At 45.5% G+C, this 17,106-nt stretch overlaps 2 protein-coding genes across 2 annotated transcripts in view; both read right to left on the minus strand.

Annotated features, from left to right (window-relative positions):
• ptprn2 (protein tyrosine phosphatase receptor type N2) overlaps positions 1-7,402 on the minus strand; it is a 105,280-nt gene extending 97,878 nt beyond the window's left edge. The window contains exon 1 of the mRNA XM_079292535.1: positions 7,278-7,402. Within this exon, the coding sequence (XP_079148661.1) occupies positions 7,278-7,362 (85 nt within the window). The 5' untranslated portion in view covers positions 7,363-7,402. The remainder of the gene's footprint in view (positions 1-7,277) is intronic.
• Positions 7,403-8,432: 1,030 nt separating this feature from the next.
• ncapg2 (non-SMC condensin II complex, subunit G2) lies at positions 8,433-16,435 on the minus strand. Its single transcript, XM_079292305.1, has 26 exons — positions 16,246-16,435; positions 15,719-15,898; positions 15,514-15,628; positions 15,235-15,398; positions 14,999-15,133; positions 14,813-14,907; positions 14,577-14,733; positions 14,394-14,486; positions 14,167-14,292; positions 13,912-14,091; positions 13,579-13,731; positions 13,172-13,394; positions 12,917-13,014; positions 12,441-12,611; positions 12,290-12,360; positions 12,045-12,198; positions 11,775-11,942; positions 11,528-11,644; positions 11,298-11,444; positions 10,398-10,497; positions 10,079-10,278; positions 9,665-9,799; positions 9,471-9,574; positions 9,276-9,376; positions 9,066-9,165; positions 8,433-8,963 (listed from the first exon to the last, which is right to left on the minus strand). Exons 1-26 carry the CDS (start codon positions 16,321-16,323, stop codon positions 8,912-8,914), a joined length of 3,417 nt encoding a protein of 1,138 aa, XP_079148431.1. The 5' UTR covers positions 16,324-16,435; the 3' UTR covers positions 8,433-8,911.
• Positions 16,436-17,106: the final 671 nt, after the last annotated feature.

Raw genomic sequence — 17,106 nt, forward strand, 5'->3', positions numbered from 1 at the left:
CACCACAAAATGACCACGAGCTACGCTACTGTTGATGTTTGTATTATTTTACAGATCAATTTTGTGCATAGAGGCAAAGTTTGACACTTTCAGAAAAATACACTGATTTTCTTTCTTGCTGAGAGCGAGACGAGAAGATCGAAACTACTCTCATGACTTCGCGCTGAACATAAAGCGACACACAACAGCCAGTTAGCTTAGCTTAGCACAAAGACTGGAAGCAGGGGGAAACAGCTAGCCTGGGTCTGCCGGCTTCGGCTGTAGCTTTCATATTGTAGACACGTTCACAAAATGTATTGCATCAGAGAATACGTCTGAAGTTATTTTAAAAACAGGAGTAATTAGTAGGAGCTTTGAGGTCACTTTGATGGATGAGAGAACCTGACGTCCAGAGGCGTGAAACGAAACACATTTCTCACCCGTTTTCCAGAGAGTTTGTCGAACAATTCCCAGGCAGGCAGGTCGCTCTCAGTCACTCAGCTGCCAGCTCTCGGTGACAGCGGCCATGAATTAAAGACGGCAGCGGAGGACCCAGAAATAGGCCCGGCTCGACCTTTCGTCTGACCCGCGTTGAATGATTCAGACATTTGATTTTCTCCCCTCTTCTGTGGTGCGATTGGCCGTTTAAGTGCGGAACCGGAGCAAGTCAAACAGCCAAGCGTCGTCCTCCTCCCGAGGAGCTCAAAGTGAACCGACACAACCCGGCACACGAAATCTCGACTCCTCCAGATGGAGTACAAGGTTTATCAGTTGAACCTCATTTGAAGTGCAGGTCGCACAAAAGTGTTTGGGTCCAACTTACCCGACGGATGAAAACTAAACATTCAAATGCAGCTGCACTCGGGACATTCTTCTTTGCGTTTGGTAATTTAATATCTCTTGGTGAAACTGCCCGGCTGCATCACCGGTGGAGTGAAGTACCTAAATCAGATCGAGGGCCATTTGGGAACTCCTTCAGCATGAAACTGGATCCACACTTCTACCCACTCAGACCACTGCTCATCACTCAGGGAAGGGCAAACCCATCAGTTGTGTCTCTTTCACTGACAGACTTTTTCCCATTAAGCACAGCGTTTTAATACAATTAAAACAACGATTGTTCTTGCTTAGATGAATGGATGATTCGTTACAATTCTGTCGTCCACAATTGTATGTATGAAGAGCTTTCCTCCAGCCGATCAAACATCTGTCCTAACACGAGCTGGCACCATTTTAAATATTGAACCCATCCCCTAAAACTGCACTCCTGACATATTATTGTCACCCAGTGCTAAGTTGAATATCTGCATTGGACTATCCAAATATTAAACACAACCCACATTTTTATCCAGATAAACTGAAAAGTAGTTTGGGTACTTAATGTATGTTAAACAGAAAGATTTAATGAAAATGTCTCCTTTTGAGATGGATTTGGCCAATGGAGATGTTACTTTAAGTTAAAAAAAAAAGATTAATTATAAGCACATCACGTAGGTGCTAAGCTGAAAATTCACGATTTATTGACTACGTTTCAAACCAAATTCGCAAAAATAGGAAAATACCTCCCGCTATTCGATTTTCAGCATCGCTCCCTCGCCTTGCTTCCTCCCAACAGTCATTCTGTCTCCCTGCTGCACTGAGAAATGGTCTGGAGTATTAATCAGCATCCGCCCAACACGGAGCAGACGCAGCAGAGATAGTGTATAGATTCATTCTGGTGCTCGACTCGCAGCCTTCAGGATCCTCGTTACCGTGTTATTGTCCTCATTATATACCTTGGCTCTGCAACGCAGAGGCAACCTTCACACTGGCCTCTTTACGAGCGCCGTATGATTTGAAGCAAAGGAAACAGTTGTGAAAAGGGCCGTTGAACCTCCCTTGTAATGCCCGAGGATGCTGAGTCACGAGCGTTGAAGCTCAGGTATATGGCGAGGGGAGAAAGTGTTGTGCACTGCCACTGTATATACAAGTGGGGAAATTATTTAACCAACATATTGTGCATCATACTTTTTACAGCTGACAAGTCTCCAAGGAGTAAAAAGCGTCTCCTGAAATGTAATTTAATTTAGATTAGTGGGTAAAAGGAGAGCAGTCCTCACAACCTTCCCTTGCCTATCTGGTGGCACTCTTCCTCCTTAACCCAGAATATCGTCACCTTGAATCGAAGCAGGCAAGAGAATAACGAGATGGATCGCCTCGACGCGTCTACCTGACACAGTTCCGGCTTCCTTCCTCTCGAGAGCCGCTGACATTTGTCGGGGGAAAGACACAGAAGCGCAGCCAGCCGCTTTGCTTCCCACTCCCTCGTCTCAGTAAGCACTCAAAGCCAACACACTCCTCCGAGCATCTGTTGAGTCACAGAGAAACATCGCACTTCGTCTGTTATCGCACCAGCCGTGGCAGCATCCCAAGCCAGGAATACACAGCCTGCTTTGTGTCGGAGAGTCGGTGCTTACTCTTTAGAAGGCTGCAACTTTGAAATGAACTGAAGAATCGTATATGTGTATATATTCCCCGTGCATTTTGAAATGCAGCAACACTTCATGAATAGCGTATCAGTCTACAAGGCCGCAGCAGCTGTGTGTTGGTTCAGTGCAGCTGAGAAGAGGTTGCTTCACACTGAGCGCTGTTTATCAGTTGGAATCGATAGGCATATATATCACATTCAACCACAGACGATAGCGGACAATCGTGACTTTAGACCAATTACACCCGCATCGAATGCTGCAGCTGTTGAGATGATTAATTTCGGAAAAACAGGCTTTGCAAACAACACACCAAATGCTCCTGCGCAGCCATGTGCACAAAGAAGGGCCGTGTTGCACCATCAAATCTCATCCGATGAGTCGTTTGCCGTTTAACGGATGAGTCGAAGCCTTTTTGTGAAATAGAAAAGCACCACATCCAAAGTGTCAACACAGTCTGAACTGAAGGCCGACACTACAGCTGACCCTTCACCAGTTCAGTCAAGATGACGGACGTCCGAAGAGATAAGAGAAATGCACTGCGACCTTTGCTTGAGACACCACGATGGGGCTTTATTTGTTTTGGCAGTCCTCTTAGTTTTGTATCCTTGAATCAGTTTTTACTTTAACTATGATTAGGGTTGAAGACAGCCTTCAAGTTGTTTTAGAAATGAGAGTTTTCATTAATCAGAAGTGCTTTTGAGAGCTGGTTTGACCTGGTTGTGAGTTTACACAGTTGAACTTGAAGGATTTGTCCTCGCTCGAGCTCAAGGGATGGCAGAGTTGGGCTGTTTTGGTCCAGAATCTTATATCTAAACAGCTATTGGATGGATTGCCATGAAATCTTGTACAGACGATCGTGGTCCCCAGAGGATGAATCCTACAGACTTTGGCGATTGCCTGACTTTTCTTCTAGCGCCACAATGAGGTTGACATTTGCAGGTTTTTTCATGAAAGTCGGTACACACATTCATGTCCCCCTCGGGATGAATGAGATTACTTTGATGATCCATTCACATTTCCTCTAGCGGCATCATCAAGTCAAAATATTAATTTGCCAAAAGTCCACAAAACGATACCACCATTCCCACTAACCTCCGATATGCTCTGTGTTTTAATGGGCAAACGTTTTGTAAGACAAGCTAAAGATCCGCATTTCAACAACATCACTGTCAGCATATAGCATGCCAAATATAGCATTTAGCGCAAAACACTGTTTACTGTTTACAGCCGCTAGAATGGCTGTAAATACTTGTTTCCAATCCTATTCTGGCACAGATCAACCAACTAAATGTGAGACCGATGAATGATTTGATATGAATACACTTATATTTCTTCCATTTCCCTCCTTTCACATAAACACTCACACTTCTCAGCCTCAATGTCGTCTTATGTAAACGACAGTAAGCTCGCTCCCCGGATGAACCACGTAGAAATGGCTGCTCTCCTGGGAAATAATACGACAACACAAACCACACAAATCACATGATGACGACAAAGCACCTCCAGTGAAGCAAGATGTCGAAACTCCCTTGGATATACACACCACCATCATAATCCACACAGTTGTAAAATGCCCATCCTCATGTCAGAGCACATTTCAATCCTCTCAGATGATTGATAACCACTATAAGATAGGCGACATCACCACTCATAGGAAGACAGAGGCCCGCGGCAAAAATAGATGACGCTCAGCAGACTGCGAATCAAATGGAACTTGTCTGGGCATATTAGAAGATGGCTGCCGATATCCAGCCATAATGAAAAGACCCCGCAGCACAGCCTTAAAGGACAACGTCTCCATGTCCATATTGGAGATAAGCGAAGCCGTCACATATCTTTATCCATCAATACACACATATAGCACTCGTTCCCTTCGGTCATTTCTAGAGCGGGGTTCAGGTGAGCTGAGAGAATCCTTTGAGTCTGTTGCAAATGCTACACACGGCTTTTAGTAATCAACACGCCCAATGTGGTGCGATTAAGTCTTCTTTTCATGCAGTCTCACTTTTGAGAAATATTATACGAGTCTGAACTCCCTGTTCTTGCTAGATTTGTGAATGCACTATGAGAATAGGGCCAACACTCTGGTGGGAGTTGGATTGATATCTTCATTTCATAAAATCCCAGAAAGCTATTCAAAACTTAATAACTTCTGGTTTATTGCGATTGATATTTCTCTATTTTAGCTGTTCAACAAACTTGCTGGAAGTATTTCTCTTGCTAGTAAAACATGACCTTGCAGCTGGAGAACGGCTGCCTGTCAGTAACTGTTGTCATTGGCATTCAGGACGCTGCCAAACCTCTGCAAACAGAGAAGAGATGCTGATCAGAATTTCAACAACAGGCCTCGTAGCAACACTGATTGTAAAGCGCTCGAGTGTTAATACGCAACCTAATCAATTTCTGCAAATTTTCCATTGGCAGAGTGCTCTCCAGTAGTCAATTAATTAATTATTCAAATGATATTCTTCCTATTTTAGTGTGAACAGGGTATTAACCTTAATGCACTCTTGAAATAAAGCTTAGTGGAATAGATTCCAATCCTCGATTTAATGCCATCCTTTTCCCCCCCTTTCATCAGAAGAAAAACTTCACACAGCCTTCCAGGATGTATTTTATGACATGATTAACACGTTACAGTGTTGTTAGATTTGTCAAACACCTCCCACTGGTAGCAATACCACCCTTTGGCTCATTCTCAAGCATGCTTTTGAATTATGCCTGGCTTCAAGGCGCTGGTCTCAAGGCTGGTTGTTGAGTCACCCCAGCATGAAAGCACAGAAAAGGTTTTTATCTCCATCATGATTGGATTTAACTACCATCTCATGCAACTATGTGGAATAATACACTGGATTACCAAGATGTTAGCTGATCAAAATAGATCATTTAGAAAACTCAGTTGGTAAACGTGTAGCTTTAGCAAAGGCTAGCCGTGGCTATCTCCCCTGCTAGCTTAAACTATCTCCATCATCTCTCTGTGACAATTCTGGATACTGTTTTGTCAAAAAATGGTTTATTAAGTATCGTAAAACCGATGAGATTCATTCTTACTGTGACTCAATTTGGCCAAAATATGTGGTTAAACCCAATATTCCCAATATTATCTTTATTTTTGTTGCACATCACCACTTACGCAAGAGCTTGTGCATTAAAAAGTCAAATTCCGTGAACTCTTAGTAAGTGTGGGCGATTGTTGAAGTGCATTAAATATTTCAAAAAGGATAAAGAGATGACACTAATTTTCAGGCGCTATGAAATAGAAAAGTTTCCATGTTTTTAGTCTCATGCACAGGGCACAAATTCACACCGCCCATGACATTTATTTTTTTGCAGCTCAATAATTTCCCAATCAGAGCGTGCAGCTGCAGACTTATTTCTCCCCGTCTGACTTTCATGTGCTCTCAGACAGGCAGGACATCAACACCCACACACAGCACGCTCTCGCTGTCTCTCCACCACACAAACACACCCATGCATATATATATATATATATGCACTGTTATTAGATATATAGGTAATAGATATACATGACAGCAGCACACCTTGAGCCCAAGCTTTCCAATGACACAGCGGAATCCGCAATGGGACTCATTAAAAACAATAACCACCTCTAACTCCCAGTCACACGCCGACAATGGAGAGCTCTTCGGCACACGGAGGAAAAACATGCTGAGAATTCAATGAGAGAAATGCACTCTGGGAATAAACACTGACTCATTCACAAGTATTGTACGCATAAATTAACCAATGTGTCAAATCACAAGTTTTGTCCTTTCTATATTATGTTAGCTGGCTTTATAGCCAATAAGATCATACGTATGACTATAAAAAAATAAATAATTAACAGCGGATAGACACGCTCCGCTTCTAAATATAAAGAATATGCTGCAGCTCGGTGCCTGTATGAATCATCACAGAGCAGGAGTGCCAACCTGAGACCTATATTTGCCTCTCATTATAAAGTTACTGTCATGTGGTCTGACTGCAGACTGCAGATGTAAATTGGAGGAGGTAACACACACACACACACACACACCTGAAACAGTAAAATCAGGGCTTCTAATCACTTTCTGTCGAACCAAAGGACACAATTATCCCAGTGGCTTCTCTAATATGCCATACTTTGGACATGCGCCATACTTTTTCAAATGACAGTGTAGTGACTGAGGTAAGAACGAATCAAGGGTAATGACAACACAACCGGGCCTGCAAATGAAACAGGGCTGCATGAAAGATGCCCCTTTCATGAGGAGGCATAGGATATCATTAAATATTGAAGTGGATTTAAAATTGCATGTTCCTTAAGGGCATGTGCAGAGTCATTTCTATGGGTATAAAAGCCATTCAACCCATATCTAACATGCATTATTGTAGTTATAGCGTATCAATCTGCAGGCAAAACTCATTATTGGCTGCAAAAGTTGTCGTTTTTCTTGCAGTGTTAAGAGTTTTGATGAAACTGGCAGTTGAGATAAATACCGTGGTTCATTACATAAGTCTCACAGTAAACATTGCATGCATTGGGCCTTGATAGATGATGTAACTTTTCCAGTTGGATCTTCAGATCTCATCCAAACAGCCACACCAAAGCACAAACACAAGTTTAGGAAATAGCAAGAAAAGGGCGGTGTGCAAATAATAACACAACAATAAACTATAACACAAAACAACTTTTGCAATGTGTGTTTAAACGACCCAGCTAAAGCGAGCCACTCAGGTGGACTTAGCACCCCGGGCAGTTTATACAGTTTATACAACACTTGGCCTAGAATAGGGTTATTGGTTTGTAATAAGAACAATAACGGGACAAAATTAAACACAATTGCTTACCAAATTTTCTGTCAGCGAGTGCAGGTGAGGAGCAGAGGCTGACAGCCAATGCAGCGAAGAGGATGGGACACCACGGTGAATCCATGCCGCCGCTGCCTAAACACAGAAGGACTAATCCATCGCACACCTCCGCCAACACACCGTGACCAACGCCGACTCAGGGGTGAGCTGCTCGGACGACACTCGGTCTAAAGAGGCATGCTTGAGGAGAAACGGAGGGGGGAGGGGGGTGTGGGGATAAAATGAAATACCGCTAAATGGCAACACAACACAGGCGTTGTTTCAGCACCACAAACGGCGACCAGCTTCACGGAGGAGCCCCTCCTAGGTTTCTGACGTCAAGCACACACATGGTGAGCAGGGATGACGCGCGCAGCTCGAAACAGCGCCCCGGACGCATGGATGAAAGAGGGATGGATGGATGGATGTTTACTGGATGATCACTGCCGGAGAGCAGCAACACAAGAAAACCGAGACAAAAAAACACATAAGGAAGGTTACTACTTATTAGATTGGCTGAGAAAAATAAATGGACCTTTGCAGATTTTGATTTTAGGACATTTTACTGCGAAAATGCCAAAAAAACATACATAAAACTACATGTTATTATAGTCTTTTTTGGGGGGTGATTTATTATTAGTAGTATAGTGATTTTTAGAGCACAAGTGCAACCAAACTAATACCTAGACATACACAAATATACCAAAAAAAAGGTCCACATATGCCACAATAAACTGCTACAGGAAGTTTGGATTAATTGGCTCATTTTATTAACTTGACAAAGATAAAAAGATTCCACACACAAATATAAATACACACATATTCATCCATCTATCTATATCCATCTCTCAGTGATAAAAACACAAACTACAAAGTACCACTCATGAGCCAATATAACGATTAGAATAGTCCCTTTAAACCCTGATCTAGTGATCTTAATACATTTCCTAGTACTCTGATCATTTACTTGAATAAAAGTATCAATACATGTTCTATAAACTGATATGTGTTGTGTGTAAAATCTTAATCTGCAGCATGAGAGTTCTGAGGAGGAGCCGCTCCTCTTTAAGAATAAAGAGAGGAGACAAGATGATTCATTGTTATTACTCAGCAAACCGCTGTGCAGCCGAGAAAGAAATAACCATCACGTTCAGGTTGATTGATACGGATCGTTTTATTCTACAGGTGACAGACCAACAGATACATGAACATAGACAGTGAGACATGAAAAAAATATATATGTATTTTATATGAAATAGTTAAAAAAGAAGAAGAATTATTCTTCTAAGCAGAACACCACTCAATCTAAGAAGGTGTATTTTCAATGCACAAAGCCTGAGAGACGAGACTTGAGCAGTGTGTGCCGTCAAGAAATGAATAAACAAAGAGAAGCGGAGCCAATCTGGGAAAACATGCGAACAGACTTGCCACTCGTCCCCATCTTCAGGTTTCAATCCAAAGCATATTGATGTTAAAAAGCTCGGTCAGTGGAGTTGAAATATTTAATTGTTTGTCATTCTCGTCTGCCAGCAACTGAAAGTCTGTACAAAAAGCACAGCAGACATTATACTGCTCTCTCCTCAGCGTCGTGAAATACAAAGGTGAAGCAGATATTACACGTCAAACAGGTCAACTCATAAATCCAGAATTTCATTCAAGGTCTTCATAGAAGATTCATAAATAAGCCTGTGGGAGGAGGGGAAGGTTAGTCATGACATACAGCAAAGATCAATGACTTTATTGATCTAAAGAACACATCACAAGTGTCTCGTGTCCCTCCCCGCTAACCTCTGGATGTCTCTGGCGTCTTCAGATGCGACCGCGTGTTTGTGAATCTGCAGCTGGACAGATGTGGCGGCGCTCTTCAAACCCGCTTTAGACTGCCCCGCTAAAAGTATCACATATAACAAACTGTGATTTATCTTTACCAGCAAAACATTGCGTCTGATCTGCTCTTTTTAATGACTCTAAATCTAAATTCATGTCACGTAATCTCACCGTGGCTTATGACCGCCAAGACGTGCAGGACGGCGGCCATCTCATTCAGACTGACGATGGCCTCAGAGTCGCAGGACGAGCTCACTTCTGTCAGAAACGCCCTAAAGGACACGTTCAAAAACAAAACGAAGCTATCGGTATTACATTCAGGTCACTCATAGTGCGAGAAAGAGAAAGTGGACGGAGGATGTGCACCTGGTGAGAGACGACGATTTGAGGATGACAGACAGCAGGACGCTGGACAGAGGAGGCATGTCCTCCACTGACTCTGGGGTGATCACCTCTTCAGGCTGGGTAATCTAAAAAAAAAACCACATGAGCACGTCATCGTTCAGGACGCGCGCGATGTATATTGGTAAAAGACAAACGCTCCGGCGGGTCGGTGGAACCTTCTGAAGCAAATGTCTCTTCTCCACGACGATGACGGCGAAGAGAGTGGAGAAGACCCCGCTGAGAGGAGCTTTGTCCCACGTCTGTGCCGCCTGGAGGAAGTCCGCCAGGCCGGGAACGGCTGACTGACACAGCTAGAGCACAAAGAGGGAGATATTCTTAACACGAGAAATACAAGAATGGGAAAAAAAAAAAAAGTCTAAAAAAGGAGACAGCGGTACGGTGCTGAATACTGAGAGCAACTCAAGACCACTGCCTGTTGACAGCCTGTTATTAAAAATAAATTAAAAAACATCTGATGTATCGACAACTAGAGAGAAAACAGGTGTGATGACGAAATAAACAGGTGTAGTTGATGTCCAACAGAAGGTAGTGACAGAAGAAATAAATCAACACACTTGGAGTCTGCGTACCTGTTTTCCCTCCTCTGGTTCCTTCCTAAGACGGCGAGCCAGGAGCTCTACAATCTTCTGGAAGATGTTGGCCAGAACAACAGTGGCTGTATCTCCCTGCTGCTCCTGAGCCGGGTGGTGGTTGATGTGCTCGGGGGCGTAGCCGTCTGCCACCTCCTTCAAAATCAGCAGCACCGCAGGAATACACAGGTAGCCTGCCTCTGGGCACACGAGGGGAGAACACATGGTCTGTAAAGAAGCGTGATGCTACGGGAGTGTTAGCCGTTGTTCTAGCACCCTCGCTGGATGTTTCACTGGAGAAGACATTTGAAACACTCACCTGAGAGGAGGGTGAGCGAGCACAAGTGGAGGATTTGACCCTTGAACGTCTTGTCGGCCAAACCCACAAGTAGAACGTCTCGGCACACCGACAGGAAACTCTGGTGAAATGCATCATCATTACCACGATGAATCGAGAGGAGGCAGAGTTATTGCGGAGCTACGTTTCAGTTGGTTTCTATGCTAGCTGGTGGCCTGCAGGAGCTGCCTACAGCATTCATAAGACGGGCACTGAAACAGGTTTCTGTTCAGCAGCAGCCATGTGGTGACAGGCGGGAGAGAATAACGTCACAAATCAAAGAAAATGAGCCCGCTTCAGTGAGACGGTACGAGCTCGAGCCGGCATGTAGACGAGCGTGTGATGAGGAGGCTAAATGTACCGAGCTGAACCGAGAGTCCTGGAAGCAGGAGGCAAAGAGAACTCAATGTTTTGGATAACGACACAACTGTGCCGCCAACAGCCGCGGTAAAGAGGCCATTAACAAGTATCACAAATATACTACGATTGTCTTACACCGAGAGCTCTTGGGTTTCTATTTGAGGTCGTCACATTTTGTGGTGAAAGACATAATGACATCATTCACTTTTATGTGCAGCTGTAATATTCTATTATGCAAATGGACCCACACAAAGTGTGTCTCAGCTCTCTTAATGGAGATCACACATGCACATTTTTCCCGCCCATTTGCCCAAATTAAATGCCGGTGCTTAATGCAGACCTGCACATTCAGCAAGTCATTCCAGCTTCACGAATGACAAAGCTCAATATACAGTAATATATGCCCGACACGCGTTTGTTCGGGCTCAATTAATCCTTTTCGTGGACGTTTCCCAGTCTGCAGTCCTGTACTGAAAACATGGAAGTCGGCTTAATGTTTACATCAGTAACAACAGAGCTCACCTCGGTTATCTTTGCAGCAAGTGGCTGCAACTTCTCCTTCTCCTCATCATCACCGCTGGTACGTTTAGCCAGGAGGGGCAGCACCCTCTCAGCTACCCACGCTGCCACGTGCTCCAGAGAGAGCAGGTAGTCTCGACCCTCTGGGGACTGGGGCACAAACAAAAGGGCTTCATCTTTTAAAAAGGGATCAAACGGGACGAGCAGTAACGGCTGCAAACGTAGAAACTCACGGCGTGTTGCAGATGCGCGGCGAGACGTCCGTGATGCACGAAGACCTTCAGCATCGTCTCCACGCCGGGACTTTTGGGATCTTCAGTGGCGGAGCTGAGGTGAGTGCTCAGCACCGACTGTTGGGCCAGATATTGAAAATACATTTATCTACCGTCGGTATAGATGCTGAAGATGAATGTATTCGAGCAGGGGAACACACTCGGGTCTGTTTAAACATCAAACACTGATGAATAACATCCAACGTACCCTCCAGCTTCCTAGAACGGTATGGAGCTGCTTCAGAGGTTGAGGCCCAAGAGCCAGCACTCCCTCCCGTGTGAGCGTGTGGCTGAACAGGTACTCCAGGTAAGCCAGGGCCAGGTCTGGTTTGGCCTCCACCGTCACCTGGATACGCACCTTCCTTTTGGTGTTGTCCTGAAGTTAAAAAGGAAGAAGACTTTTATAAAGAGCGACGAGGGATGCTCACGGAGAAACCCAATAAGATAATTCCGGCCCGTCGGTGTCTCGCTGACTGACCCCTTGCTTGGGCAGAGCCTCGGTGAGCCAGTCGGTGACGAGCTCCAGGATGTCAGCGGCCTGGCCCCAGCTGCACATGCAGTCTAACAGCTGGCCGTACTGCGCTGGCACTGCTCCCGAGTCCATCCTCCTCAGCCTGGACAGGACGCCACAGCTGGGAGCGGGACGAGAGAGAGAGACCGGCTTAAGACAGCGAACACAACAACAGCGGAACGAGAGGACGAGGCGATGCGGCTGCAGCTCACCTGAACGTGGGAACTGCAGCCGGGGGCATGAAGGAGGCCAGCTGTATGAGAGGAACGGTACATCGCTCGTCCTGGGAAACACAAAGCAAGGAAGTTTTACAGTAACACTTAATTGATGGACGAAAAACAGCACGGTGGGAGGTTGAAGTACCTCAAAGGCCTGGAAATACTTGGCCATGACATTTCCAAACTTGGCAACAGTGTACTTCTGGGCCTCTTTGTTGTCTTTCAGAACCTTCTCGACACTCCTCCACAGGATGACCACGACCTCCAGCAGACCGGACACGACGGCCATGTCTTTCCCCAGCAGAGGGTCCGCCTGCTGGGATCACAATCAGGGACTCAGACACGCAGCATACCTTTCCATCTCATCTGGATCAAATATGATCAAACAGAAACAAAGAGGATTCAAGCAGACAAACTATGTAGCTTCAGTCACCTTGAATTACGTATTTCAACGTGATTAAATACCGTTAATATCAACCTTTTGTATGGATTTTGCCCGTTCCATGTCTCACACCACATCTTTCCATGTTCGAACACATGAAATTAGAGATGAAACTAGTAATAAGGTTGAATTTGTGGAGATAAAGTAACTATCTTCATTGATTGATGTCTCCGTCTTACTGCGCTGCTCTCCTTGTTGCTGTCGTTAACCTCGGACAGGTCACAGTCAGTCTGGATACAGCTGTTCACGACGCGGCGAATGGCCAACATCAGCTTTACTGGAAGAGAAGACAAAACAATGAACGAACTGCAACAGTTTTTTTGTTTTTATACATACACACACGTGTATATATATATACACAGAGACAGAGAGAGAGAGAGAGAGACAGAGACAGAGACAGAGACAGAGAGAGATTCCAGAGACACAGCACTGACTTATGTTGGTGGAGGCCGTGTGTTTGTGGGCATGCTGGTAGAACTTCCTGGCCGCCATGGGGTTCATCTGGATGAGGGTGATGCAGCGGCGGCACCACTCCCTCTCCAACTCGTTGACGGGGAAGAAGGACTTGAAGAGCAGCTCGACGATGCGCTTGGAAACCGACTGGGAGTCGATAGCCAGACGGGCCAGCAGGTGGTCCAAGTTGCACACGTCCCAAAACTGGAGAGCGGTACACAAGGAAACCGCTTCGTACACGGAGACTTCCTTGTTTGCACCAGTCTAGCTACTATGTGTATTTTAGAGACAGGTCATTTCTGTTACAGATAAATGTCTTCCCCCATCTCAAGGAATACGTTTCCCTTCGTTGTGCGTGTGGGGAATACAGAGTGCACTTTTACAGTACCTTGGCAGCACGCGCCGCCTTGACCCTGATCAGCATGTCCAGGAAAGCGACGCGGACTTTCTCAGAGTTGTCGTGAAGGCTGTACTTGCGAGTAGGCAGGAGCTTTTCCAATATTGGATGGCTGAGACTGTTGTCCAAGACAAGAGTCAGACACTGGGGAGAACATTACACACAAAGCACAAGTCATTAAATACCCAGAGTACTGCCAGTAAAACCAGTCGTCCTAACGTGTGCCGTTAAAGAACGCGTTACAGTTTGGCATCACAAAATCCGGACAAGAATCTAACTTTAAGAAGCTCCCCATGTTGATATCTTCCAGGACCACACACTGACCTTAAAGACTGAGCACCGGACGTCCGGGGAGCTGCTGTCAGCCGCCAGCTCCATCACCAGCTTCTTCAGGAAGTCTGCGATGATTGTGGGAGGGAGGAGCTCCCAGCACTTGGCCAGGATCTTACAGACCCCCAGAGTAGCATTGGAGCGCACGATGGGATGAGGGTCATCGAGGAGGCCCTGAGGATGAGACCCGGGCGGTTGTAACAGCGCCACTTTAAAGCTCAGTGTCCGTGTGTTTAAATGTGTTCTCACCATTGCCATGTCCAGCTGCTTCTGAACGGCCTCGTCTATATTCTTGTTGCTCTGCTCCGGGTCGTGGACTGGGAAGGCCTCGGTGAAAAGCAGAGTGGCATTTGCGCGCACCTCAAAGTTTGGAACCTGAAGAAAATCAAACGGAAACACATTAGACTAGAACACAAAAAACAAACAAAAAAAAACAACAACAACAACAGTATGCAGTTAGAAATCTGTATCCGTACACTTAAAGCTTTCCAGAGAATGGGCTTGTAGAGATTACAGAGCATCTTGTCCACCTTGTTGTAGCCTTTCCTTGAGTGGAAATAGCTCACAATCTGCGTATGAGAGCAAGGAGACGACACAAAGTGAGCATACTGTGCACAACATGAGCTTAAAACAATAAGTGAAGCAGCTGATGAGTCCACCTGGCGGACTTTGGCGTAGACGGGAGACGTTCTGCGAAGGAAGATGGCGTTCTGCATAAAATCCTGAATGCACGAGCTCTCAATCGTCTCCAGGAAGTGCCCGCTGGCCTTTTTCCATGCTCTGAAGTAGATCTCCATGATGTGAGTCGTCATGGTCCTGCACAGGAGGACGTACGAGTGAAGGAACGTGGAGATAACGTGGACTACAATCAAACGGAACAAAGCAAGCGTCTTACTTGCTGCAGAACTCCAGCTGGTTTTTAATGGTGGCGTGAATAACCCAGATGAACTCGACGTTCCAGCTGAAAAGAAACACCAGGAACCGCTTTCCCTGCGACAACACAAGACAATAAGATACAAAACAGAGGCACGCACGCACACGCACACACACACACACAGCGGCTGAACGTCGCTCTACTCACGTCGTCGTTTCTGATGAAATTAGGACGATGAAAGCACTGCAACAACAAGTCGACGATCTGCTTGTTTTCTTCCGACGTGTAGTCCAAACTCAAAAGCACATCGTGGAGACTCCAGACTCTCTGGATCTCAACGCCCTGACCACAGAGAGAACGCATCAAAGCTACTCAAAAAGGAAGAGAGAGCGATAACCTAAAGGCCCAATGAGGATTGATTTGATGTATAACTGAGGACATACACTGACAGGTTTCTTCAAAGTGAAGCTCTTCTGCAGAGAGATGAGGAAAGCCGTGCGGCCAAACTGTTCCTTCTCCTCCAGGCCTTTCTTCCACCACGCCACGCACAGCGTGTGGACGTGGCGCTGCAGAGGAGCCTCGGAGACCGGCAGCGACACCAGAACCTCTGAGGGGGGGAAAGACACAAATTGATCCACCTTGAAGATACAACAATTTAGCAGAGAGAGAGAGAGAGAGAGAGAGAGAGAGAGAGAGAGAGAGAAATCAGCGAGGACACCCACCGTGAAGCCTGCGGATGATTTCCAGAAGGGCACTGTAGGCGTCGCCGCCTTGGAGGACCTTTATGGACACGTCAGCCACTAGTGTCACGCCATCCACGACGGACATGACATGCGTCTGAAGGAAGAAATAACAGCGGCTGTCCCGTCAGAATATATAATTGTAATGACGTCAAAAGGTAATGTCACAACTTTTACATGAACTCACGGGGTCCGCAGCCGACTCCACCTCCATGCCCTCTTCCCTGCCGTCCGCCCAGCGCTCTGGAGGAAACTCCTGCAGGACGTCCTGCAGGAGGGAACCCAGTTTTCCCCAGAGAGTCAACCTCTGGTCCCTGGGCATCTCCTGCACCACCTCCTCCACATCAAAGGGCTCTGCTTTGTCCTTCTGCACAGCGACACAGACAAGGAGAGACTTGAGACACACAGGACAGACACACTGACATGATATAACAACATACTACCACATGACATCTTATCCTAGCAGTGGAGGACTTTTTGTTTTATATTTAGTTTACGTTGAGAAGTCTCTCTCGCTCTCTCTCTCTCTCTCTCTCTCTCTCTCTCTCTCTCTCTCTCTCTCTCTCTCTCTCTCTCTCTCTCTCTCTCTCTCTCTCTCTCTCTCTCTCTCTCTCTCTCTCTCTCTCTCTCTCTCTCTCTCTCTCTCTCTCTCTCTCTCTGACACACAAACAAACAGACACACTCACTCACTCACTCGCTCACTCACACACTCACGTGAAGCTGGATGAAGCGGAGGAAGTCCTCCACATGTTCCTTACAGGCGGCCTCTAGAAACGCTTCTCTCTTGGACATGTTTCCGATCGGTCGTTGCCGTTAAAAGTGTTCACTTACAGAAGATAATTTCACTTTGTCCGTTGGTACTTGAAGTGTTAAGATTTATAACTCATGACAGTATGAAATATAAACCAAAAGCTTCGTCAGTTACCTTCTTATTGATAAGTGTGTGAGCCGCTGGATGACAGCCTCCTTATAACAGCGAACCCGCGCAAATTTGGATTCCGTGCGTCATGACGTAGCGCGTCTACTTTGACGCTGACGTATTATTGTCGTTTGCGTCCGCTGCCACTAGATGGCGACACGTCACCGCATATGTTTTACAGACTGTGGCGTATTTACCGGATCCGTGTCTTTACAATGGCGTTACTCTGTAGGTGCACACGTGATTCTATTCATTTTATAGGATATCTATCTGCCTTATCGATTACACCCCAATCCTCAAGGGAAGTTATGCTGCAGTTCAATGTTTTCCGAGGAACTTCAGCACCAACCCACTCATAGTATGCAGCGGTGGAAAGTAACACAAACTCCAGCAGTGTAGGCTACTCAGTTTTAATTACTTTACTTTAGTAATTTCCATTTTGTTACCTGATCTTCTACTCTATACTATTTTAGAGGGACATATTTGTCTTTCTACTCATTTATTGGATATATTTAGTCACTAGTTTCTTTACAGATTCAGATTATAGATCATACTACACAGCAGTATCTAAAAGCAATATTCCAATCCAATAATTACAATATACATTGTTGTTATATACACTATTATAATATACACGACACTAGTATTTAGTACTT

Source organism: Melanostigma gelatinosum (assembly GCF_949748355.1).
Source record: "Melanostigma gelatinosum genome assembly, chromosome: 20".
NCBI lineage: Eukaryota > Metazoa > Chordata > Actinopteri > Perciformes > Zoarcidae > Melanostigma > Melanostigma gelatinosum.

Coding starts and splice junctions, on each gene's coding strand:
- ncapg2 (XM_079292305.1), bottom strand. CDS start 16,323: ATGTCCAAGAGAGAAGCGTTTCTAGAGGCCGCCTGTAAGGAACATGTG. Junction 13,015..13,171: donor CACGGCCTCCACCAACATAA/GTCAGTGCTGTG, acceptor CTTCTCTTCCAG/TAAAGCTGATGTTGGCCATT. Junction 11,445..11,527: donor CCGCGCATCTGCAACACGCC/GTGAGTTTCTAC, acceptor TTTGTGCCCCAG/TCCCCAGAGGGTCGAGACTA.